The sequence below is a fragment of the Fringilla coelebs genome (assembly GCF_963513975.1).
Source record: "Fringilla coelebs genome assembly, chromosome: 2".
NCBI classification, from domain to species: domain Eukaryota; kingdom Metazoa; phylum Chordata; class Aves; order Passeriformes; family Fringillidae; genus Fringilla; species Fringilla coelebs.
Window position 1 is genome coordinate 91,567,845 of NC_140029.1, and position 24,112 is coordinate 91,591,956.

The 24,112-nt window shown below is 43.0% G+C and overlaps 1 protein-coding gene across 2 annotated transcripts in view; it reads right to left on the reverse strand.

The window, feature by feature from the left end:
- Positions 1-580: 580 nt before the first annotated feature.
- The window catches only part of GTF2E1 (general transcription factor IIE subunit 1), a 48,898-nt gene continuing 25,366 nt past the window's right edge, over positions 581-24,112 (reverse strand). For both annotated transcript variants that reach the window (XM_084226124.1, XM_084226123.1), the window contains exons 3-5: positions 10,305-10,506; positions 5,376-5,623; positions 581-2,420 (exon numbers count right to left, since the gene is read on the reverse strand). In XM_084226124.1, coding sequence (XP_084082250.1) covers positions 1,990-2,420; positions 5,376-5,623; positions 10,305-10,506 — 881 coding nt within the window. In that variant the 3' untranslated portion in view covers positions 581-1,989. The remainder of the gene's footprint in view (positions 2,421-5,375; positions 5,624-10,304; positions 10,507-24,112) is intronic.

A 24,112-nucleotide genomic window follows, 5' to 3' on the forward strand; every position in this document is an offset into this window, starting at 1 on the left:
TATAGATTTTTATGGTGGGTATTTCTTCACTTCATCTTTACTAAATCTACAGCTTGATTTTGCAAACTGAAAACTCAGTATACAGACCGGGTGTGTTCAGAGCATGAGCAGTTTTCTGTATTCAAGATTAGTTCTCAGTTTCTGCTTTTGGCTCCTTGTAAATCTACCTGCTTTTCTCCAGTGATAATATTGGATTCAGCCAGATTAAATCTAGACAGAAAGGGTACAGCACGTTTTTGTCTGCCAGCTGATCACTGAATCTGATTTATCAGCTCTGTGATTTGATATCTAGAAGCTTGATACAAGATCTTGGAAGCCTGTCTACACAAGAACACCATTTTAACCAGCAGGACGATGTCTGCAAGCCCTCTACCATCAGCCTACGCTTCCCATGAGGAAGGAGGAAAGAAATGGAAGCGCTGATCAAAAGCAACCTCTGTTTTTTACATAGCACTGATGTAATGAAACATCCATCCTGGAAGTGCAGGAGGTTCCAGGAGGCATTCAAGGAACCTCTGCTAAGGAGAAACAATGTGCAGTGGGATTTCGAATTGTCCTCTCAAAGGAGACCTCAAATTGGTTTTTTTTTTCCTTGAATCCAATAAATCAAAATGATAAGCAAACAATATTCCCAACCAGGCACAAGATAAACTGAAACATGACAAAGGGGAGAAGTTTCTGTTTATTCATTCCTCTTTAAAATGACTTAAAAGAAAATTCAAAACACTATTTAAAAAAGAGGGGATTCAGAGTACTGAGAAGCTGAAAAATCAAACCACAAAGGAGGCATTACAAGGTTAGCAGAACATAGAAACCATAGTTAGTATAAAACAGATTTACAGTCTCAGTGAGCAGCAAATTTGTACCGCCCATATAAGTGGAACAGCACATAATGCTGCCCCTACTCTCTGGAACACAGAACTCTTTTATAATTTTATTTTATTGTAGTACTGTGTAGGAAAACACAACAATTTTAAAAAAGCAACATTTTCAATTGAAAGAGAAAAACATTAAAAACATTATATTGCTCTATAGGCACTGATAAATGTCTTTCTGTGGTAAAAGAGTGTGCCAAGCAGAATTCAAAATTGTATAATTCCTTTTAAAATCATATAGCCCTGGTGAGATTGCAAATAAAACTTAGTTATGCTGCTTTTCTGGCACTGCCTGACAGCAGCTCTGCCCATTGTGAACTGTCTGCATGTCTTCATGACCAGGGCTAGGCAGAAACAACAGGCAGCAATATTGGAAAATGAAGGTTTCTCGTGGCGAATCAGAGCTCGGATCCATGGAGGGCATTTGTTACACTGACAAGAAGTGACTGACTGCATGTGCTTGCCAAGGCTTTCACTCTGCCTGTTTCAAGTTACACCTGACCTTGAGGTGCTGAGTCCCAGTAGGGAGTGAACGGGAGCAAGAAAAGGTTGCTGCCTACAGGCCTGCTTAGAAAGAGCCACTCTGGTAGCCAGTGGCTGCTGGCAGAGGGTCAGCTACAAGCCCTGCCCGAGCTTGCCACCAGCAGACAAATACTTCCCTCTCCTCTCCCCTCGCTGAGCACAGGCAGCTGAATGTTACATATGCCCTCCTCTGCAGAGTGCTCTGCTCAGACTATGGAGCCCTTATGTCCCCTGAGAGCAGGGATGAGGACTTCACTGGGATCTGCAACAAAAATCAACTTAAAGCCATCGGGAGAAAGAGCTGCTAGGGCCTTGGAGAAGGTTAAAGCAGTGCCTGTGCAGGGCACCCTGAAGCAGATTTTTACCGTGCAAGCATCCTCACTTCTGAGACTCGTCCTCCCCGATGTGTTTTGGCACATGCAGCTCTGCTGCTACCCCGCTCTGGCGAGTAGGATGCCTGAGATTAGCAGCGCTGAGCTGCAGTGACCCTGCCTGTGCACAGGGGAGGGAAAATGCGCTCCAGTCTTCTGTTCTGCTAAAGAGTCTGTGCCTTAAAAAGTCATCTTTTAAAAAATGCCCCAGCAGGGACCAGTTAATCGAACATGTCCTCGAACATGCGCTGCCCCATGGCTATGTAAACCTCTTTTTCCTCCGGCGTCATCTGGGCCACCAGCTCGGGACGCTGGCTCACTTGGCTGTAAGAATGCGGGCGCCCAGCCACCGTGACAGTGGGGTCTTCTGCCACCACCTCGAACTCTTCCTCCTCCTCCTCCTCCTCCAGCCCGTACGTTGCGGTGGCCGTGGCAGCAGGGCGGGGAGGGGACTCCTCCTCCGACTCGCTCGTCTCGCTCTCGGAGTCACTCGCGTTGCCGCCGGAGAGAGGAGCGGCACCGCTGACGGTGACGGTGGAAGCGGAAGGTGTCTTCTTCTCATGGATGAGCAGGGCACGCATCACCTCCTCATTGTCATCCAGGGCTGCCCGGCTCTCCTCCCGCTCCTGGAACGCATCCAGATCCCGGCCCCCTGCAAAGGGACATGAGGCAATGAGCATTTCCTCACAGAGATCGGTGTGATGGCCCTGAAAGCCTTCTTAACCTTCATTAATTACTGCCACTGAGCTCAGCTGACAGTCACATCCTTTCCCTGTGCAAACTCCTCCTCTCCCTTCAAAGACAGAGATAGTTATGTCTCATAATGGCAGAGCAAATACTGACATTTCCTAGGAGTCACTGTGGCTCCCAGCTGGAAGCCTTGACTAGGAGCACATTGCAAGTGAAGATGACAAATGCACGATGGGCAGGCACCTGGAAAAGACTTCCCTAGGGAGGTGTCAAACTCAGGCTCTACAGTGGAGCAGAAAGCAAAGCAGTCCTTAAAATACAGACCCCAAACCCAGGCCCTACCCTGCTGAGCTCCCTGCCTGTAAGGATTAACACAGAGAAGAAATTGATCCAGGCAGACAGACAAAGAATATGTGGAAATCATGTGTTATGAAACAACATTTAGAGCAGCCATGCCTGGTGAGCTCAGAGGGGCACCTGTACCAGGCAGAAAGGGAAAAAAAGCTCCTTACAGGAAGATGATGATGGCACGGAGCAGATGGAGCTGGCAGCCTGCAGCCCAGCTGTGCAGCACAGCACTAACCAGTGCCTGCTCTCCAACTAAAACACAGCACAACCACTCCCTGTAGCTCCCTACCTGTACCTCTTATTTGAAGGGGACTGCAGTGTCCCAGCTGACACACCTGGCCTGTGCCCCTCTTTCAGAAAACTTGGCTGAACAACAGCCAGGAGGGCTCAATATGGCTCTGATAGGCAGAATGTCTGCAGTTCATGGATTCTAAAGGTAAAATTCTGCTCAAAAAGTAGCATTCCACAGAAAACCTCTCCTAATCCTACCTTTGGTGAGAGGGCTGTGAGTCCACCTAGCACCAAAAGAACTACAGGGAGTATTGGAAAAAAAGAAACAAACCAAATCTAAAAAACACCACAAAACAAAAAACAGAACAAAAAATGAAATATGGAGAAAAAAAAAATAAGGCCTAAAAAGTAGGACAGGCTCCTTGTGGCAAACTTTCTGTCTTACACCATCAAAGATGCTGCTTATGAACAATTGCTGGAGCTGAGGTGTTGGCATTCTGCCTTCTTACAGGCATCCACTTGCCCACTCCTCCAAGACATAGACCTTCATGCTTTCAGCACCACATCCAGGCAGGCAGCTCCCAAGTCTTTTCCCTCCCCAGTTAGAAACGTGCTGGTTACATTTTTCAACTTGAGATTAAAAAATAATGTGAAGGAAATAAGTTCCAGGGCAGTTTGTGGTCACTCCTTTCCTGTGGCAAAATAAAGGCCCAAAGAACCAAATCTAATTACACCAGAATTCTGTTTTCATTGTAAACAAAGTTGTAGTAACAGGTGATGGCTACAACTACTAATACTAAAGCACTGCCAAATTCCTGAAAGAAAGGAAGAATAAAGGCAGCGTGTTGGCAGTCGTGTGCTCAGCTCACTGCTTGTGACTGTGGAGCAGAAGAGGCTGTAGGAGAGCATCTCTGTGAAATAACATCATAGCTCATCACACTGAGAGCTGTGAAACGACAACAGCCACAGTCAGCTCCACAAAGGCTGACTTTGTGGCTCAGAGGGGCTGTCTCTTGCTTGCAAGAACTGTTTCTGCCAATCTTTTCTATCAATGGTCCCAAGTTTCTGTCCTTCCTGTTTATGTGTTGCAGAAGCAATTTCAGGCTATTTTCACAAGCTCCCTCTTTGATCTCCAGTAGCTGAGGAGGTTAAACAGTGATGCCACCGTGCTGTAAGGAGATACTCCATCTCCATGTCCCTCAGTGACTTCTTGAGAAACATTTATGCTGTGTACATCAAAAGCTGTCTCAAGGAGTTGATTTAAAACTACAGGTGAATTGAATGTCTAGCAGAAGAATGGGGTGAGAACTCACCATGGCTGGTGAGTAACAACAACATCTGCTACAGACTGCAGGAGCAGGTTGTTCAATCACCTCTCTTTGCTTAATCTATTTGAAAACTGTTTTGGGATCCATAATACACTTGAAAGGCATTACATGTGAACAAATTCTTTAGGTATCTTGTGACCATTACATCACATCTATTTTCTTCACTTCTGCTACACCTAACTACTCCGCTCCTCTCCTGAACATGGCACGAGTTCCAGGGTCACATACTCACCCATATGACTCTCTTTTGCCTTATTTTTTTCCTAGGGCATCAACAGTTTTGGTTCATAATCCTAAAATTACTCTCTCTATTGACTCACTCTCATAAAAATCATAAAAGGTCTCCATTTCCAATTTTGGCATGGAATCTCAAACAGCACACATACCAAGGCAGAATGGTTATAAGATTTTGATCATTGGTCTGTGGATAACCTGACCCCAAGATGAATGAAAAAAAAAAAGCAGAGATAATGAGAAACAAACAGAAGGGAATAAAGACTCACCTGTCATGGTGACAGACCTTCCTACTGTACTTCCAGAAGCTGCATATCTGAGTATTCTTCATACATAACAAGTTTTGAGAAACAATTATCAAGAAGGCTAGGGGCATATAAACAGTGCTGGTAGATTTAGTAGACTTCAGGGTCACTGAACATTAATAAATGTTATTTTTTAGCAGTAACCTATTAGGGAGACAGCTTTCTAGATAAAACTGAAAGACCTTCATCTAGAAGCAATAAGCTCTCAAGGTGGAAGACATAACAGTTAATTAACATTTTAGAAGCCCCCACAAAATTTCATGGACAGCTCAGCTTTACTGACCTAGATTTCAATCCTGGATCTAAGGAATTTTTACATCTGCCTACACACAGGTGCTTTGCACAGCAGAGGGGAGCAGACACTCCAGTGTTGGGAGCAGCAGCTGTACACAAACACCAGAAGATGGTTTTGACAGCACTGTAAAGGCCTTGTACAAGCCCAGCAGTACTTCTGCTCTGTGAATTTCTTACCATCTTTGATTTCATCAGGGTCATAAGCCCCCTGCACCGTGCTCTCCCGCAGCCAAATGGGTCTCTCTCTGGCTGGCTTTCCTTCGCTCGCAGACCGGCTCAGATCCTCCTGGTCCTCCATGCTGATGACCACATTCTGCGTATACAAGTCCTCGTAGGATGGTCCCTTTGTAGTCCATGCCTCCCGATGGTGTCCCCCTGCAAGGCCAGCTGCTGCCCCTGAACCAGCACCAGCCGCACGCTCCTTGCTACATGAAAATTAAAGAGAGAAAAACAGAGCTCTCAGAACAAGCCCCTCCTTAGACAAAAATACTTAAATGATGATTAGTTATCACTCATGATCTGCACTGAGAACTTTCATTCTCAGTTCTAACATGTGCTGCCAGGAATTTCTGTGGCAGCTTGCTGGTTTGGAAAACTTGTGGATCTCTAGTGGGAAACCCTACATAGGGCAGTGGCAACATCCACCACAGACACTGAAGAGGCAGCACTAGAGATGCAAATGCACTTAGATTAAAACAAGCATAACATCCCAGAATTCCCTGAAACAAAAGCCACAGCAGCAAAACACAGTCAAACAGTAGTGTGGTATTTAGAAAAGCCTCTTTTTGGCCTTCACACAGCAGCCAAATACTGCATGAAAAAAGCAGTGAAGTTTAACCAAGGTAGATAGTAGGCCCAGGGACTCAGCATGCTCAGAGCTATGAACTGTTATTAATCACAGGACTCCTGAAGAAGTTAACTCACCATGAAAAACACAATTCAAACCTTTGCTTGAATTGTGAGTGACAATGCACTTGAGAAGTCACCTCTCCTGTGTTACACAGGAGATCTGTACTATCCACAGACGCAGCCCTGGGATGACTGGGGAGCCCAGAGAGAGATGAAAGAAGAGAAAGCACCTTCAAACCAGAGAACTAGGGCTGGACAAAAGGCTTTGTGCCCTGATGGAGTGCAGGAGGAGACAGAAGAATTGTCTTCACTGTAGAAAAAGTGGAGAAATGAAGGTGCTGACCCATGTGAAGGGTATGGCAGTCAAAGCCCAGCCCTCCTTTGCTCTCTCCACATATCCCTGTAGGGCCCCTTCTAGCTCAGGAGACTGATGGAAAAAAAACATTCCTGCTTGGATCTGATCTAAACAGGGTATCAGGTGAAATATTTTCTGCACACTGATGATGGCAACGAGCCTAAAATACACCCTGGCCTGTGCTGCTATGTATGCAGAGTGGGGAAAGCCAAACGTGATTGCTCCTCTACTTCAGAATGAGATTTCATCTTTTCAGAGAAACAAATCCACTGCAGATCATACCCACCCTCAGCCATATAATTTCAGTCATCCGATTGCCAGGGGTAACTACAGCTTTTCATGAGGAACAGCCCTGCCTTGACTCCTTCTCTTGTCCAGATTAAATCCATCAGGGATACTCCAGGATGCCAGCTGAGCTGACAGTTGTCATCAGTGAGCATGGTTCAGTTGCTGCTATCTACCAATGACCTTTTCTCCAACCAAGAAGCTTAAAATAAAGTTGCACTTGGAGAAGACCTGACTAATATAAGGGCTTTTTTAGTTCAGCAAGGACATTACCACTGTTTGATGAGCTAATTCTGCTGGATTTTTAGGGGTAAACAGGGAGGGGAAATTACACAGGTAGGTGAACATTGCTCTATTGGTGTGTTCAGCCACAGTGTTGATTGAGAGCTACTCACGGGCTCTCGGTAGTGGAATGGCTGGGATTTGTTAAAAAAATACTTCACAGCATCTGTGTTAGCATGTCTCGTGTCCTTAGCAATCCTGCAGAGCCAGCTCTGCTAGGAGAGCTTCACAGCAGCCTTGAATTTTGGGGCAGAAGGCTCATGCGCATGTATTGCTTATGTAACCTAAGGGACCACACAGAGACCTTCTCCCCAGCGTGTTATTTCAAGTGTTGGTACCTTTCAGCTCTCCAAGACAGGCGTGTGTTCTGTGAAAAGCACCACTCTGCTTCCCACACAATAGAAATCTCTAACTAGCGTTTCCCTGACAATTTTATGTAATCCACTTTCCTCACAGGATGCACAATGCAGCTCTCCCCCAAGCTCTCCCTCCCCATGACTACAGCGTGACACTAAACCCTCAGTAGTGCCAGGAACTACTTAATAATACTTTTGCATAGAAGCCTCTGTGATTGTGCCTGAAATTGACTTTTTTCCTACACAGAACCATTTAGCAGCAAAGCACTTATTCCATGACGTCAGGAACGTTTCAAAAATGAAAGTAACACTTCTAAGAGACACCTACAGTACTAATTACTTTGTGTGATCTACTGCAATGTCCTACACTGAGCTGGAGCCATCTAGACACTTTCTGTCTGATTTTGGACCCCAGAGAGCTTTGCAAGTGTGCCTCAACTGATGTCTCTTCATTTTCAGTGACACTGGTGGTAGGTGTGAGCACCACCCCAAGACTACCTGAGCAGGGGAACACTTGATTCTGCAAGAAGAGAACTTACTGTTGAGCAACCTGTTCCAAAGTACAGGATTAGACACCATGGACCAGGCACCAACAAAAGGCCAGGTGTGGGAGCTGCCTTACAGGCAGCACAGAGCAGATGAAGGGGTCTCTTAAATCTCTCTTTCTCTCTTAGATCCACAAACTACTTTTTCCCCAGCTTGCTCTAGACTTCACATGGCCACCCTGCAGGCAGGAACTGTGGCAGCTCAGTGGCCCAGATGTGGCTACATTTAGTCTGCTTTATTCAACTCGATGGAAATCCCTTAATGAGTGGCTTAGCTGCCTTTAAAGGCAACATAAATAGCCCTTGACACAGCTGAGGTATGGCCCACAGAAACCACACTGTGCAGTGGGCAAACAACTTGAAATTTTCATCTCAATCCTGCCCAGACTATTAAGAGAGGTCTTGGATAATGGGGGTAACTCTCTTTTTTTGCCACATTTAAGATAAAACAAAACACATTTTCATTATGCTGCTCTTAAGAGTTTCAACTTCACAACAGACAACCCATGGTTCTCGACAGCATGACCACAGAAAATTAATTCTGTGAAGATTTTTTGTTAATTGAAATCATGCTATTTTGACACAAGGAAATAGAAGGGTTATTAAAATCCACGATTTTTCAAAAGCTACAGAGAAGGGCTTAAGTTAAACAGGTTTATTTTGAAACCTGTGGGGCTAATTCATGCTCTCCCATGATTAAGAAAATTAACAGCCTCTTAGGAAAACATAAATAAAGATCTACCCAGTTTCCCAGGGCAGGTGAATGGCAGTTATGCAGTGCCAGTGGGGCCACTTAGAGCTGTAACTCTCCTGAAAACACATGGAGTTGCCGAAGTTACTGCAAAGAGAAGATGCAGGCATTTTGTGACCTTTTTGCTTTGTTTCAGAATCACCAAATGTCAGTTTTGTCAATGATTTCAGACACTCAAGACTCCATAAAAACAGAGATGATAAATAACCCAGGGTTTGGCACTTTAAAAAAATCTCACAACAGTGCTTTCATGGAATTAACTGCTTTGAATTAATAAGAGTTAATAAATAATTAAATCACTGTATGTGCTGAAGCAAGTTGTGTTCAAGTAAGCATTTAAAAAGCTGCCTATTTATTTTGTCATTCCTTGCACAAAGTAATTAATCATTTACAATGTTTTTTAAGTATTTAAGAGTCAAGTAAGTGGGTGCTGCTATTTAACTGGACTGCACCAGGCCTCGGCTATGATGATTTCCTGTACACAAAAAGGGAACACTAAAAAATTACTCTTTTTGGTAGGGTTATCCCAGTTCTACTACTTAAACTACTGAAAAAGGATTTTAAAGCAAAGTCTAGTGATTCAGCTTGGGTATAAAGGCTTCAAAGAATTCCCCATATCACCAAAGACACGTTGAGTGACCTTGGAAAAATCTTTCTGCTCTTTATATTGCTTCTGTTTTTCTATCAGAATGATGAGGAAAAATAGCTACCTTCTTGGCTAGAAAAAGACTATGAATAGACAAAGAATTTTTATTATATTAATTAGAAGCTGTCTAGCATGAATATATGAGGAACATTCTTTCTCAAGGTTAGCCTGAGAGAAAAAAAAAAGAGTATCTTGCTTGCTCTCCTATTAACTGAAGCCAAGCACCCCAAGGCACTGTGGGAATGCTTCCCCTCATGGTAGAGCTCTTTTCCCCTGAGTGTATAATTAATTTTTTTTTAAATACAGAGAAGTGCATCACATTTCACCACAGCTGACAAAACTGACAGCTCCCCACATCTTTTTGCATTATTTAAACATCATCTGTTTTTGTAAAGCTAGGAATGTTCTGAAAGAAAGTGTCATTTCCCATGGGTAAGAACATTTTAAGGAGTTTTTGATTCCAACATGGTCTTCTCCTGAAAAGAAGAGGTGTGTAACAAGTTGGACAAAAATCAGAAGAAAAAAACTGCTTATTACAAGTAATGTCTTCAAACTAGAATGCTGTAATATGAGGATTTGAAATACAAGGTGTGGATTGCAGATAGCTTCATTTCAAAAGCTCGGTTGAAGCAAAAGGAACAGATGACAGATAAGTATTTGAGAGATAGAAGACAGCAGAGGTGGCACCTTCAGAGCTTTGTCAAGCAGCTGCATTTTTTAACTACTGGGCCAAGGGCTTGGTGTGCATACCAGCTGCAGCATGGCAAGCAGCATGCAATTCAAGCATCCCACCTCAGAGAAAAATACATGCAGAGGGCTGACCAGAATAACAGTTATTTGCCTCGTTTAGTAAAAAATGGTTACAGCCTTCTGTCTCCTTGTAAAGCACACGTCCCTGGGGCAATCTGTCAGTTGTTTGCATAGTTGGTGCTGTACAAGTAAGTCCTGCACAAGGTTTGGGAAAGCCCCACAGAGCAGAGCAGAGGAAAGCTCTACAAGGAAGCAGTGCAGTGAGGAAAGACCAGGCGTGCTCCCACCTCTGCTTCAGGGCAGGAATCTCTGTGGGTTCTGGCTCCAGGATTTCATAGGCTAAGTTAACGTCTTCCGTCTCACGAAGCAGTGCGTAGATGGGCTCAATCTGCTCGTTGAATCTCGCAACCAGCGTCCTTGCATCCTTTTTGGGCATGGCCGACTCATCTTCCTCCACTTCAGTCTCACAGAACGTACAGCGGAAAGTTCCTAAAATGAGAGAAGTTGCTCAGTGCTGGAAGGAAACAGCAGACCCGGCTCCTCACACAGCCTTCCCAACAGCAGTGCCTTGCTGTTCCCTTAGCTGGATGCTAAGGAGCTTTTCTGCCCTGAAAATCCCTTCCCACACATGGTGTACCTGGCTATTATTCAAGCAGACAACAAAGGCAGTATTTTGATACCAGCCAGGGATACCTAGCTGGTACAGTTTCTCGCTCTGAAAAGCCCAGATGGGCTGCAATACCACTACTGAGACATCTAATCTCCTTCCCTCCTTGCTGCACATTTTAAATGTCAGCTATGACTGGGCTGTGATAAAAAGCTACACAGCATCCTCTAAGGAGTTCAAATATCTTCTGTTTCAGGTGCCTGTGCCGCTATCTCCCAGGCCACACCAATAGGCTGACTTCACAATAGAATGGTGCAGTTTTACACTGCACCAACTAGCCTGCAGTAACTGCTAATCTAACCGTTGTCACTTTGCAGCTACTGCAAAAAGGAGATGGCTTCTCCTTCTGTTGCTGGGCCAAACCAGGCAAAAAAGTCATTACTGCAGAGCAGCCAATGCAAAAACCTATCCCACCCAACTCCCATATTAGCTTCTTAAAATTACAAATGGTAAGATAAGAATCATGTGAATAGCAGTTAAAAATAAGTTTGTTTTGCAGACCTCGTCAGGATCTCTAAAAACAGGTCAGACTGAAATGGCTACATGGCAAAGCAGCTACAAAAAACCCACTGAACTCCTGCACAGCAGCTTTAGGGTTTCATCACTCCATCTGTGAGCAGGACCCTTGAGGCGGTACGTGCACAGTGGGACCTTTCCATCTGCTCTGCTAGGAGGGAGCAGAACACTGTAATGGCTTTGTCTTGCAAGTGCTGGACTGAGAACATACCCCTGCCACCTCAGAATATGAATCCAGAGTGATGCTCACAGGCTTCTTGATTTCTCTTGCTCCTGGATGATATTTTTTATTTATCCATTCTGTGACACCCACGCACATCTAGCCTCAATAACCCAATGAAGAAATTACAAGATCTTTTTACCAATAAGAAGCCTGAGGACAGGTCCTGCCACAGAAATGATAATCTTATGTATAAAAACCAGCATTAGAATCAGTATTGAAGCCTGCTATGTCACCAATGCTATGGACAAACGCAGTCAAAAGAACAGGGTTTGCCCAGGGCACATGGGTATGATGTAATGACACAGGCTGGCAAGCCAGGGCTTCTGGTATCTTGGTTTGCTGCTTATACAGATTTGCTAGTGTTGTCACTTCATTTTTCAGCAGAACTCCTTCCCTGCCTGTTATACAGTGATAAAAACAGACCTAACTTCTTCAGCGCTGGTGGTGAGGGCTAGACAATGCTCACACTCGTCTCAGCAAACACAAAAAGCACTGTTTATGACAGAAGGGAGATCTGTTGCTTCTCACCAGTCTGTAGAGATGCAGTTTTGTACCCTGGCATCATCTGAAGCAGCTTTTGCTCATTGTTACTCAGAAATTAATGCATGCTTTGTATGTGGCCTGCAATATGGACACATTTCCTGCAATAAATCCTCTCTTTAGAAAGTTCGTCTTATTGACATGCAAAAGCCAGAGCAGCCAACAACAGCACTATGCAAAGTAAAGTACAAGTGGATAAAGTGCTCTTCTATCCAAGCACAAAACACTTTGTTTATTTTTTTCCAGGCTGTAAAAACTGTCCCTACTGATTCAAAACTGTTCATTATATAAGCTGTCAGCCCAGAAAAAACTGAACCCCACATTTGGTCTCCTTATCCCACATCTGAGGCTATCAGTGTGACATGAGTTGAATCAGTTAAAAATAATTAGCACACCTCAGTTCCCATAATGGACCACGGGAACAAACACAGGTTAATGAAGAACACTCCCCTGTTTTTACACACCCCCCAAGTCCTGTTACATGTTCCTGAGACAGCTCAGACTTTTCACACTTCCATCTGTGAACCCCATGAGCATCTGCAAAAATTAAGATCATAGGGAGAATGGTTCCAATTCAGACTACCAAAAAATCAGAAAGTAAATACAGCTCTAATGAAACAGAACTCCTAAAGCTATCATGGATTTGCTGCAACTTCCACCCCTCAGGGTTCATAATAAGCAAAAAAACTTAATAGATGAATTATGTAAAGAATTTGGGAATGAGTGAAATGACAAGCTTCCTCCATTAATATGCTAGTTTTTTTCAAGGTGATGCAGCATTTCACAAGAGGCATATGTGATTAGAGAACTGGGAAGCTGCTTTGCCATGGCAGATGGCATTTACAAGTTGCAAACCTCTTTCGTTAGTTTGTAAGAGGTCAGAAAATGTCACCAAAGCTTTTATGACATGGCACATCACATCAGCAGCGACACACGTTCCTTTCAGATATGAATTGCATGTGACAAACATGAAGTGGAGGCCATCCAAAGGCTGAAAACGGCAATGTTTCCACTCCAACGATGTATTTTTTCCTTCAGCCCTTACACAACAGAGTTTTTCAATTCCAAAATGCTGCATGAACCAGGACTAACAGATACTCTGGAGCAAACAGACAAGAGGCTTTTCTGCATCTTGGAAATGCTAACAGAGAGCACATACATCCCCTTCTTTGAACACATGCTCAGGCACTCAACAGACCTCTCTGGCTGCGTGTTAAAAACCAGCCATCTGAAAGAGATCTCCTCATATGCTCCCGGACTCTGGGGGGCAGATCTGCTGGTAATCTGGCTCCCCAAGGCTTACTAAGATTAAAGCAGCTGAAGCTCTGAAGTATGGGGCCAGAATAGTTAGAGACAATTCCTAATGACTTGATTTCACTTGAGAGAAGGAAAAGGTCAACCACCCACATGCACTGAAGGCAGGATGTCCAAGTGTGCAAGCAGCATCTGCTACAGTTAACACATTTAACGGGCTATAGAGTCCTGAGTCTGAGCCCAGGCCCTGCTTACACCCTTGTCAAAGGGCTCAAGCCTCACCTCCAGCCCAACAAGGGGTTTTCCACTCTGTCCGTTGGGATGCTGTCAAAGACTGTCACTACTCTCTTAGAAAACTATTTGATTTTCAACCTCAACTTAATTCCCATTTATCTCAAACCTAATGGTTGTTTTGCCAAGAACTGTTCCTCGCCTCATCCGGTTTCCATCTTGCTATTAATCCTTCAAGTGTATTCACAAACTGCTGTCTTATTCATCCCTCAGTCTTCCTTTTGCAAGGCCAGATATTCTCCTTTACCTTTTAAAACTGGCCACCCATTCTTTTGACCTTGCTAACAGCCTCACTGGCCCTGTCTCCAGTTTGCTCTCATCTTTCTGCTGTGAAAATGGACATACAGACAAGTGTCCAGAGGAGTTCTCCCAAAAGCTCAAAGGCATTAGTGCTTCTCTGATAGCTACTAAGACCTTTTAAGATCACATTGTAAGACCATGAAAGTGATGCCTCAATTATCACAAGACCCAGCAATGTTCCCAGATCTTTCTTTTCCTTTGTATCTTTCCTTCTCCTTTGTAGTTTACAGTTGACGAACTCCATGTTTATAGCAGACATTTGGATTACATGGTAGGTGCATGACACTAGTTCATAGTACAATCTTTCAGCTCCTTTATATTCCTCCAGCCTTCATCCTCATCCAATTCTTTTTTCTTAACTGCATCACAAAACATTAAGCTAATTTATTTTCAAAATCTCCCACAATCTTCTTTTAGAAGTAGCATTATTACCATTACATGGTGAGTGAGCTAAGGCACAGATGGCATAATTTCAGAAGTATCTGCTGATTTGAGCAGTACTTGATTTGAGATGCTTTTCTGAGACTTCTTTTTCAGAACAGAACGTGCAGTATTCTTACCACTCTTCTTTCAGGCTCTAGGATTGGGCATTTCCAATGAGTTACATACACTGGCTAACGACAGCCTCTGAAAAGCTAAAAATGACTAGTTCAATATCACACAAACTCAGATGGCCTGGTGGATCAGATCATGTTCCTGTAGCTTCTACAGCCACTTTCCTCAATTCCCTGACTCTTACACTGCATTTTTATTTTTATGCAGCAAGCCAGACAAAAAGTGCATTCTATAAGCACAACTCCTCTCTCTCATTGAGCAAAGCATGTTTTGGCAGAGGGGGGAATTACATCACGGAAAAAAAGTTACAGGATGCACAGGCAGCTTTAGTTCAGCACTACTCAACCCTGAGTGCTTCACCTGGTGTTAAAATGAGAGTATAAAGACCCTGAGGAAAGGACAGCAGTTTCCTAGGTCCCTACCACCAGGAAGGCAGACAAATGTCTCCCACGGTGGGACGCTGTGGCAGCAGCCATATGGTTCATCTCAGACCTGGAGCCCTCAGTTCTGCACAGATCTCTGCCACTTGATTTGTCAAAGGCAAGATGGCAACCTGCTAGTGCTGCAGAGGAGCAGGATGCTGTGCCAGCCTGCTTCCTCTAACAAAGGCAGGATGAGAGGGAAACACCTTGGGTGCTGCTCTAGCTTCTTGAAAGAGAGGTGCTTTGTGGGAATCTGCTATTCGACTTGCTAGCCCCACACCTAAACTTTCCTATCCAGCTCTTCCCATCTGCTTCCCATCCCAGTTCTGGGCTTTTCCTTCACTGATGGTCCCATTCTCCTTGCTGTCCTGCTTTTTCAGCTTGGGCTTCACTCACTTCTCAAACTTCCATTCATTCTTCTTTTCCTGGACTTCTTTTTCCAATTTCAGCCTCTTCTCATTCCTGCACCTCTCTACCCCCCACTCTTAAATCAACTAAATCTGCCTCTTGATTTGAGCCGTGGTCATCAAACAAATTTCCTGTTTCAAACCAGAGAGATGGAAGATCTTTTCACAGCATTGAAAAGAATATTGTCATTTAGAACAATATTACACAGGCAAAAGAATGTACATTTTTCTGGTCTCCCCTTCCATTTTCTCATCAGCCCATTCTTCAATACAGCCAGACTGGTTTTAATTAAATTTTCCTAAGCAATTTAAACATAGTCAGATGCATAGAATGGGAAAAACTCAGCGTACAGTAAGTGTTTGACAAAGTTTTGAACAGAACAAAAATCACAGAACAATTCCTATGCCTGCCCTCCACCAACGAGCCAATCTCATGCAACCTAAGTAACAGACAATGCTGTCAGTACAAATTATAATTAAGTTCCTTTCATTTATCATTGATTTTTAAGATTTAGAGGACTGTTTACAGCAGCACCTAAAGCCATACCTCTGCTGAATCATTAAGGACACAAACAGTAGGCCAAGTAGGCTACAACAGACACCTGGATCATCAGTTACCATAACATAATCTACATTAGGCTATAAGGACACTCAACCTATTAGAAGTGGAAACCTGAGGGGTTAAATGAAAGCAAAGAGAGTTTTAATTACCTTAATGGACTGATCTGGTAACAGAGCTAATTGTTAAAATGGTTGATTGTTGAACGGATTAATCATAATGCAGATTAGACTGTGGTAGCTGTTGTCCTTTAGTGACTCCCAAACTTAAACAGACTTCTCAGCCCTCATCAAACTGTTCTCACCTTCCCAACGAGAAAGCAATCCAGTGTGTCTGAGTGGGAAATGTACTTCTGCCACACAGAAAGATGAGTCTGCTGTTAATTTCATCAGGCAGCCTTCTCTGACCCCATCCCTCTTTTCTCACTGTACTGGAAACCCACAGTCCCTAGTACATTCCTATTCACATGTAAGTTCCAAAAATGCAGCTGCTTTAGGTAAAAACAAGAGAAATCCACCAAAAAAAGCTGTCTCCTGAACACCAAAGCAATACACCATTCTCTCTTGAAAGGAATTCAGTGATTCTACACATGCAATAAAAGAGCCAGTTACGAGCACAGTGTGTTACATAAAATGCCACATCTCATCTTTCTGAGACAGGTTTCATGGTCCACTGGATCTTAAGCTCCTGGGGGCCACTCCACAGCCCAGGGCTGATTGCAGTACTCTCTTGAAATGTGACACAGAAAGTTTAACTTCTTATATTAGTCCTGTTTGGGATAGCCGAGAACAGACCCTGTTGTCAGAACTCAGGGCATGAAAACGAACACTGGGCCATGTGTAGAAAATGTCAGCATTTGGGGAAGATTTGCTGACCCACTTCTGTAATAAAACATCCAGTTTTGCCATTGAAATCCAAAATGCATCTGGCTTCACCCAATTTGCTTTATAATTTCTAACTATAAAGAAGATAATGGGATATTGCAATTGAGATGAGTAGCCTTGGTGAGAGATGGTGTCAGGGCAAATCCAGAACATGTGGGTGATACCTGAAAGCAGAGAATTGAAAGTTTCATGGGCAGTGCTGCCCAGAGAAGCTCAGTGCAGTGGCTGCAGTTTGGAGCCAAGAACACAGCACCCCTTGAACAGCACTGCACCCGACCAGATGCAGACTGTTAAATACAGATCCTGCCTCCAAAACTGACAGCTCTCCTCATGACAAAAATTACAGCCTCATGAACTACAGCATCTTCTCTATGCTCCTATTCTTTTTCTGAAGACCTATTAGCAGGTACATACAATTACCATTATGGGCAGGAGGCACAGCAACAACCGATACTATTCTCTGCTGGACATATCCTATAGTCAGAACCTAGACAGAAATTTGCTAAAACATCTTTTCTACCACAGTTCTGCCTCAGATGAGTGAGGAAGCATGTGGAGTGCACATTAGAAAATGTCAAGCGTGGTACTTCAGCTAAAAATGGGGCTAGGAACAAATAATGTAACTAATACTGTTATCTGAAGAATGATTTAAATGTCTTTATTAATTTTTCCACAATATCTGAATTATTAAGAAAGTAATCTACTGTTTACAAATGGGATCAAGACTCCACAATGAAGTAAAAAATTCCCCTCCTTTTAACTTTATGTGCCCCAAATCTTGATCCAGTTTTTCTCAAGTCTGTACATATTCTAGCATAAATCCTACTGAGTTAACAGCTATGAGACTGATCCTTCTCAGTATCAGACCATAAGGTTTTAAGATAGGTTTCTGTGAATTAGAGAATGAGTAAAGACTGTTCACCTTCCAACAGCTTGTCTTCACTGACCTGCTGTTCAATATGAAATGGGACTGTAGAGTGGAGACAGGAGAGCAAAATCCAGGTTCCTGAAACAGCATTCAACTCCCCAGCCTACAGGTTTGGGAAGGAGTCATATATACTCCTACCCTCCAAATCAGCCTTTGAAAATAGATGATTGAAAAGGGCTTATTCTATGAATTTAGTAAGTGGAAAACCCAATGTTTCACCATACAATTCAACACCATTTCATAATACATGCATTCCAAGATACAGCTCTGACTTTTGAGTACCTATTTTGAGCCTTAATAATGCTTCTTAAACATTTTAATATTAAACATGTTTAATATAGATTCAGAGTATTGAATTGCCCACCAGGTATTAAACAGAGAGTAAACATTTCATTTGGGATAAATGTCAATCAGTTTCCTTTCAAAAATTCTATTCTTGTAATATAGATGTAGCAGCCACCTCATTTAAGGGCACTCATGCAGTAGCACTATTTCTGATTTAGATGAGGTAATTCTGCCAGAAACGTGTTCAGAAGATTTCAAAACTGCAACTCACTAACATATGAAAAATGATCAATTTGTTTAAAAAATAAAAACAAGAGGGCAACTTAAAACAACAACAACAACAAAAGATATAAAGGCATACTCTTCAACACACAGCAGGAGTAGCAAAAGATGAAAGAAACATATTTTATAATTGCCATTAAACAGTGCCTCACTATAATCAGAAGGAAATTTCACTTAGCCAATGCATATGTTCATGTATTATTTATTCTTCCAGAGAGCAGTGTGTAAATGTATAAAATTGAGGGACTGGCAGTCCTGGAAACAGAAGGTCCCTCTGTTAAGCTGCAGAGTGGATTTTACTCCGGCAGTTACATTATCCTAGGCATAATTTGGAAGAATGGTGGTGCTAGAATGTTATTACAGATGGCTAAGAATAGTGTCCAGCACTCATTCTGGACCCTCTCGGCACAAAATGAACCCTGCTGTTAACAACAGAAGGAGGAATTGCCAAGATAAGACACCCTTGGCAACACCTTCAAATACATAAGGCCAGCGTTTTTCTTCCTTGAATATCTCAAGTGTTTGGGACAGGAAAACAGAAGGTTTCAGAGGCTTCTTCTACATTGCCCTGTTCCAGGCAATGGCAAATGTTAAATACTTTCCCCATGCCTGAGATCCACTTGTTAAACTACACAAGCACTTCTGATTTTCTGAGAGATCTTTTCTTCCATGTTCACTGCCACTACCAAATTCCTTTAGTATCATACAAGACATTCTCTGAGGAGAGAAATCCAGAACTCTGGCACACCTACTATGCTACTTACAGTCCAAAAGGGCTTCAAATTCCACTGCTCAGAAATGGCAACAACTTAAATCCTTTACTTTCAAATTCTCCTCAGAGAATTCAGAATCAGAGTTCATATGTAGCAAGAAAAATCTCCTGCATCAGCACCCAGAGCCACCAAAAGAGAACAATACAGATTAACAGAAAAAATGTAAAATGTCATTTTTTGCCTTATTATAATAAACTCCAGTTAAAAAGAAGGGCACCCAAGGGAACACACAGTGGATGCTGAGACTTTGCATTTCATACAAATCTGCTCATGTACACACCAGAAATCTATTTAACAACAAAGAGCAAGAACAAAATCCTTAAACCATGGTCCCAAGGCAGTATTTGAAAGGCTAACGGGACCAATATCAGAAGCGTGTGTTTCCATACCAGTGCTTGGGATGGCACCAGCTGGAAATAGCAAGAGAGAGAATTAAAGCAGGACTCCAAGCCTGCATGTTGTTTCCAGCCTTAGTTTCAGCAGCATCACATAGTGAAATGGGTCAACACCAAGAGGACCAGCTGCTCTTAAGTCCACTTTTCACTTTTTGTTTTCCAGGAGGTTTTGGAGGCCCTTCACAAAAACAAACAAGGCAGGTTTTTCCAATGTTGGTTACTTCAGAATAAAGACAGACTATTACCAGAACAGACATCACACTACCCTCCTTCCTCCAGGTCTGAAATAATTTAAGGGCAATACTGACCAACAATTTACTGGTGGAAGAGATCACGCTCCTAGCCTGCAGCTTTTGAAGGTGCCCCAGCACTGCAAAAATATACATCAGTATGTGATAAGAATGAATGCTGCTTTTCAGCTGACTTTCTGCTGGTAATGTGAAGGATGATGCAAGGCAGCATTTTCTACTCAACTAACTTGGCTTCTCAACCATACATAAGGTAACAGATCTCCTTAAGAAACTCCTGCACACACCCTTTGCCTGGAAGTGCCACTTTTAACTGCTGCCTTACACGGTATTTTTGTCAATCTATTGATCCATTCTGTATTTCTCACATTTTAGCACATGAAGCCTCACTTCTTACCTACCATCAAGGAAACAGAAATATCCATGAATTCTTTTTTGTTCCTTCAGACTTTCTTCTGGATAGTCAAGCCACCCACTGATCTCTTTTCTGCTTAATGTTATGCCTTTTAGAAACTCCTTTGTGCAGAAGTTCTTTGTTCTTTACTCTCAAAGGAAATACCCTTCCCCTGCTCCCTGTGAACACTACATGCCACATGAAACCAGTCCCAGCAGTGCTCCATGAAGGGCCACCTCTCTTGGCTGGGGAAGGACTACAGCCAAGCCAACTCCCCTCCTGCACATAACCTAGGCCTCAGGCCAGAGCTGGCAGAAGGGAGTGAAGAGAAGTCCAAAGAAGGGTGTTGGAAAAGCTTCCCCTAAAGACAGCACTTAGTGCTTAACCACCCTTCCTCCCTCTGTCCATGCAGAGCCATTAGAGTAATGGGAGCAACCCTGAAAGCTTGGGCAGTGCTTCCCAGAGGCTACCAAGGAGGACCCCATTTTCTCATGAAATGTAAGGGAAAGGGAGAATAAATGCAAAGAGAGGCTCCTTGGGACTGAGCTGAGCTCCAAACTGAAGGATGGTGCCAGAATTGCCATGGACAGAAATAAGTTGGCACTTTCTAAGTGAAAGAACTGCACAGATGCCAGGAGAGAACCTGGAGCATAAAGGGAAACTAACACAGACTAGGACTACAAAAACATTGAAAAAAGAAATTAGGAAGGAATAACAGGGCACCAGGTGAAACATGCAGGAGAAATTGCTGAGGCTGCTCAAGTGCTGGTCTATTATACTGGGCAGGATGTCTTGTGAAGCCTGGACTGAGGTCTGGGTACCTCTCTCCCACACTGCCTTAGGGAAAGAAAGAATAGAGGATGTGTATTTTTTACCTTTTCTTTTTGACTCATGCAGTGGGAACCACATGGGCCTAGACAGGTGAGAAGGACTAAAACAACAGCTTGATCTGGTGAAACAGTCACAGGTGCCACAGGCTTGTGTTAATAAACAGAATTTCTGCTAACAACACTTCAAAGACCAAATTCCCAGCACTCTCACTTCTACTACCTGCTTGGAAAGAAGGTGCTTTTTTTCAATTACTGTTCTTCTTAGAGGAGAATTATCTCTACAGCTAAGGGCGATTTTTGCCTTCTGTACTGCAGTCTCTCATCACGGGTTTCATGGTAAAACTGAGTAATGCTCACCCATGGAGCCAGGCGCCTCCGCACTGCAGGGTTTGTACAAAACCTCACCTTAGCAGCATCCAAGCACTTCAAAAGATTTAAAGAGCAAGCCACCCCACGTGCACACCACTTCCTTTAAACCATCCTCTCACTCCAGCAACATGCATACCAAAAGCAGCAGTTTGGAAGGGCAAGGACAATGAAATAAACAGGTTCGTGAGATTATTTCACTTAGTAAAAAAAACAAGTAACAAAGGACATTTCAGGTGCTACAGATGCCAAATAGTAAGAGCCTGACCTTTCTGCAGCAGCACACAGGAGAACTGATCAGAAATTAAGCCAGTGAGACTAGTTTTCCAGTTCAGTCTGACTTACACCCAACAAGAAATACACCAGTAAAAAATTATTTTAATTCTCATCATTTTCTACATCAACCAAAAGAAAATGACTTAGTAGTATCAGGAATATTTTAACAGGGTTCCTGATCTACAGATTGCTGCTGTTGCAGATAACCCACCAGTGATCTGCCATCTTACTGATGGAACTGTTAAGGACAGAGGCTGATGAAGCTCACAGTAATGCCAGACAAAGCAACAGAAAGTCTGACACCTGCAAATTTTTAGTACAGAGGCACCACCTCTCTTTAGACATTCTATCTTATTTTTAACATATCAAATTAGACCACCTGAAAAATAAAAGCCGAAGCTTTGATTTCAGTCTTGCCTTGACTTAACACTCCCTGTTACATAAAGACAGAGCCCTCAGATTATGGTAAAACTTAGAACAGCACTACCTTCTTAATAGAAAGTATAAAAGAAGAAGAGATTAAAAATGTGAAGAAATAGCAAATTTCATCCAAATTTTTGTATTTTTACTGTATATTTGTGGAGAATGGGCTATTTCAGATAGACTGTACAGACCTGACAGTCTAAAATAAAAAATACTTAGCATATCACCTTCCAAAACAAAGCATAAATTTTCCACAAATTACACCTCAGCAAAACATTTCTTTTGACATCAGCTTGGGTGAACTCCAAGGAGATGCTATCACATAGCCTGGACAACAGAAGCAGAATACACAAAATAAGAAATTTGGTTTAACACATGTTAGTAGCTTAACAAAATAGACTGACAGGTTATCTAAGTGGACTAAGTGATCAAAAATTACCATTATTTTTTATTACAAAACAATAATCAAGAATGCGCTTCCTGTTTTATTTCTTAACGTGATCCATCACTGCTAATTCTTAAACCATTTCATTAACCTCTTTAGTGAAAAAGAAGGTAACAGGGATAAACTACCCTTCAGATTGCTAAAGCATCAGAACTGATGCTGCCTCTCAGATCAGTGGGTTGAGTCAGCTTTTGCCTTGTCTGTTTTGTGAGTGTAGAGATTTAACATTTGTTAAGTTTTTTGAGCCCAGCAAGTGTCAAGTCCTTTCCTCTGACACTGATCACAAATCTGAAACAGGTGCATTCATGGATAACATTTCATACTAGCAACAGAGCTAGTGCTTGTAAGGGTCCTATAAACCTCATAAGTCTTTTTATTTTAGATTATCTACAATTCCAATGAAACAAATGCAAGAAGAAAATAACCGAGTTTGCCCAGTTGCTTTTCAGAAGCAAAGCATACCTGCAGATATATAAAAGTGTTAGTACATTAAAAAAAAATCAAATCCTTAAAACGTTCCTGTTTTGCTTGTTAGAGTCTTCTCTCCATCAGAAACTTTTTGTATCTTCAAAACAAGTGTTTTTCCAACAATTTATTTTACAGAGCTGCTTCTCTGCTCTTTGTTCTTTTTTTCAGGGGGAGCAGTGGCTTCACTGATCATGTGCCACAACAGCTTCTGATTAATTCTGATAGACAACCAGCAGTTAGCTGGCGCATCATCATCATCATCACCCTAGGATGAACAATAATCTGCCTCACCATCTGCTCCCAAATTTATTTTTAACCAGCCCCTGCTCCCTCCAGTGTGGAGAGCGTGGCAGGAAGGGCAGCCTTCCCCTGGAAATGCTGTGCTGGGAGGTGCTGTCAGGGGCCAAGTCCAGTCACACACCCCTGAGCACCACCGTGGATAGGAAACAGATGGATAAATGCAGCATCCCAGGAAGCAAAAAGGGCTTCTGCACCAGAGGAGCTGGCAACTGCCTGTTCTCCTCCAGCAGATAGGGAACACCCAATGGTTTGTCAGTTCCACAGGCAAGCTAGATAAGGTTAAATGAACAGGCCAAGGTGGTAGGAGAACTAGGGGAAAGTGATGGATGTGGACCAGTTACTAATGGGAATATGCATGCCTACTTTTTCTGACATCTACCCAAAATTTCAACACAAGAGCTTTTTTGATCACTTCAGTTCACCACTGAAAGTTAAAACTCTGCAGTGTTCATAGACAGACACTGGCCCAAGTGAACTGTGCTGCTGTGCCAGTTAGTGTATTACACCCCTGGTATAGCACAGACTGGATTCAATAATTTCCTTTGAGAAGGAGCACCAAGATGTTACATCTCATGGGGAAGGAAGCTGGGGGGGGGTGGGAGAAAGACAGGCTTGATGAAGGCACGGGGCAATGAGGAGGTTAATTTTGTGACTGTATGGCCCTGCTTGCCACCTTCAGGTACAGAAGCACAGTCCAGAAGGCAGCAATTACAGGGTCCCTGTGGCTGTGTCACTGCTCACAAGTGTTGCTGTCACCAGCAAAGTGCCCGTAGACAACGCTGTATGTGGGAACTGATAGGATGTAATAGAGAAAAGAAGGAAATCAGGTGGAACCTAAAGCTTTGTACAGCTGGTACAACCAGTTACACACCTGTTATACACCATCAGCAAGATCTGACGATGATTCCCCCAGAGAAAACAGGGAATTGTTGAAAGCAGGCTCTGGGATATAAAGAACTATCAAAATCTCAGAAGGACAAACAAAGAGTAAACAGATCAGATCTGAGGAAGAATGGAAACACAGATGGACCTTAGCATGTCTCCAGTCCAGCCTCTTGCACAAA